This window comes from Scomber japonicus, chromosome 6 (genome assembly GCF_027409825.1).
Source record: "Scomber japonicus isolate fScoJap1 chromosome 6, fScoJap1.pri, whole genome shotgun sequence".
NCBI classification, from domain to species: domain Eukaryota; kingdom Metazoa; phylum Chordata; class Actinopteri; order Scombriformes; family Scombridae; genus Scomber; species Scomber japonicus.
Window position 1 is genome coordinate 37,425,175 of NC_070583.1, and position 3,022 is coordinate 37,428,196.

Genomic DNA, 3,022 nt, shown 5'->3' on the forward strand with positions numbered 1-3,022 from the left:
CACTGTTGGCCAGTTAGATCAGCTGTGATTTTAGTGTTTTACTTTGATTTTCAGTGTGATTTATGACATTTTATTCTCAATAAATTATGCAATGTACATAAGTAAAGATTTTCAACTTGAATAATTTGTTCATCAAGATCTGATGTGTGATTTAAGTGTTTCCCTAATTTTTTCATCAGTGTATATATTAACAATACAAAGGTTCAAACAGCAAATCTATCTTTTGTTATGTGATGGAAAACATGAACCAGGCAAAACAACCACATTTGGGGAATTACAATGATCTTTTAATAAGCACTGAATATATGTAAGTACAGATAAGATATAACGAAAAGCAGCCTTTAATACATTCAATAACACATCATACATGAGATGAATTAGCTCATGGCTGATGTTATTGAGCCACATATTAGGGTGAAAGGCTCAACTGGGACCGGAACGCCTTAGAGAACATGAAGTAGATGACCGGATCCAGGCAGACATTAAGAACTGACAGCAGGACAGTCACCTCCTTCAGGTAGTAAAACACTTTGCTCAAAGAGCACTGCCTGTGTAGGAAGATGTAGGGAAGGCGAACCAGGTGGTAAGGCACAAAACAAATGCAGAACACGCTGACCAGCACCAACATTTTCCTGCGTGACCTCCTGAGCTTCTTGCAGCTGGAGGATGCCAGCTGCCTCTGCTGTGCCTGCAACACACTGCGGGAGGCGCTGTGGTAGAAGAAGATCAGAGAGACGAGGACGACCAGGAAGGTGATGCAGGAGGAGATGTCGATGACTGTGTAGAACATAGTGACTTGAGCATTCTGCAATGTTTCACACCCATCAGGGACAACAGTCAGAGCTTTCTGTGTGAGGAGTGACAGGGTGGCGTATGAGATCACTGGGGCCAGCAGGAAAACCCAGGTTACCGTGGAGATGATGCGGGCAGCCTGAACTGTCCGCAGGAAGTGATTTCCTAAAGGGTCAATGATCTTCAGATACCTGGAGACAGGAGAGGCAGGCATCAGCAGACAATTTCACTGAATATAAGTGATACTAATAGTTAAACTACAGATTTCATGAGGAATGATGATTCCAACATTGTTTCTCGAGAGGACAAGACTTTGGACTTTACTCCTGCAGTGATACGAGGACACGGAGAAAGCTTATGACCACTTCAGTTTGCAGTGCTTGTATTTTTGGTCTGTGCATATGGGAAGATAAACTCACATGAACTGTTGTAGTAACTTGTAGTAACTTGACAAACACATTATTATAGTACTTTAAAAAGCAAACAGATTCTGCACCAAAGTGCTTTACAAAGGCAGGCATATGTAATCACATACAAGCATAAGGCCGCTACAGAAAAGGCCCCCAGCTTTTCTTCCACTAACAAGGCACAGCCAACATGCTAAGATGGGCGGGTCTGAGGAATTCAACAAACATATTCATGTGAACGTGGATAATGACAGCTTTAGCACTGCATTTATTTCATTAATACATTTAATTGGCTTCTCTCCCTTGGCTTTTATCAGATCATTTTTGGTTTTCACATGAACAATTAATCCTTCATGCACACAAAGGTTAGACACAGAGTTCCTCGAATTTATGTGCTTGGAACAATAATATTCACTATCTTCAGGGAATATTATTTGGAAACACTCATAAATTTTAATTGTTTTGCAGATGACACCCAGTTATATTTATCAATGAAGCCGGATCAGTCCAATCAGTTAACTGAAGACACACAGGCCTGGATGACCTGCAACTTTATGCCACTGAACCCAGAAAAAACTGAAGTTATTGTGCTTGGCCCCAAACACCTTAGAAACACATTATCTAGAGATATAACTACTCTGGATGGCATTACCCTGGTCTCCAGCACCACCATGAGGAACCTAGTAGTTATCTTTGATCAGTACATTTCCTTCAACTTCCACATGAATGTGTCACATATGTAATATTGGTCTTCTGTCAACTGAAGAGTACAGTCTTTGCAGTCATATACAAACAGACAATAAAGCATTAAAACATTTACAAAAGAGTGTTAACTGTGCTGACGGACAGCATGGTTTGGTACCTACCTGTTAGCAGCGATGTAACCCATGAACAGGATGCTGGCGTACATGTTGAGGTGCAATCCGAAGATGGCAAAATTGCAGTAAACCAGGCGGAAGGTGATGGAGCTGCTGATGTAGTTGATGATGCGGAGGGGAAGGCAGAGGCAGAGCAGGAAGTCAGAGACTGCCAGGTTTCTCAGGTAGACCATCATGATGCTGGACACCTGCTGCTGAGCTGAGCAGAAGTAAACCTTCAGGGTGAGACTGTTGAGGACCAAACCCACCTGGAGAGAAAACACAGATTGACATGTGTGCTGATTGGCAGACAGAGGAGGAGGAGGAGGGAATGTGACTGTAATCTGAATATTTGACACTCACTACAAACACCAGAGTGTGGACCACCATGAAGAAGAGGTGAGCTTTTGTGTCTGTCTGATCACATTGATTGATATCATCATCAGCGGTCTGGTTGGTAACTGAGGTCACTCCCACTCCTACCAGCTCATCCATGTTTGTGGAGGTTCTAAGAAGACAGAAAACAAATCTATCATCTTTATACTGTTAAATACAGTTTGACACATTAATTATATATCCTACTGAACCATCAGCTGACTATATTGTTACAAATGTTTGGCTGGAAGAAGCCTTTTGTATTCAGTCTAAAGGAGGCCCAGGTGCCTTGTGTCTCTTAAACCAGCAGTCAGGTGTCCATATAACAGTGAAAGAGGTTTTCCTCTCTGTAATCATTCTTCCTGTTCATATTGACTATTAACAGATCTCCTTCAAATGTGCTTTCAATGTAAAGTGATGGAGGACTGTATCCACAGTGTGTCCACACAGTCATTTAAAGTAGATGATCAGCTTCTATTGAGTTTCAGCAGTCTGAGTTAATCATATCAAGTGATATCTGACACATTTACAGTCTTTTTAGCATCAAATTCCCTCTTAGTGTTTCCCTGTTGAGCTGTAGTGGAAATATAG

General features: G+C 41.6%; 1 protein-coding gene across 1 annotated transcript; it reads right to left on the reverse strand.

Annotated features, from left to right (window-relative positions):
* Window positions 1-409: 409 nt before the first annotated feature.
* Window positions 410-2,551, reverse strand: LOC128360017 (G-protein coupled receptor 87-like). Its single transcript, XM_053320331.1, has 3 exons — window positions 2,420-2,551; window positions 2,066-2,325; window positions 410-983 (listed from the first exon to the last, which is right to left on the reverse strand). The coding sequence occupies exons 1-3, from the start codon at window positions 2,549-2,551 to the stop codon at window positions 410-412; spliced, it is 966 nt and encodes a 321-aa protein (XP_053176306.1).
* Window positions 2,552-3,022: the final 471 nt, after the last annotated feature.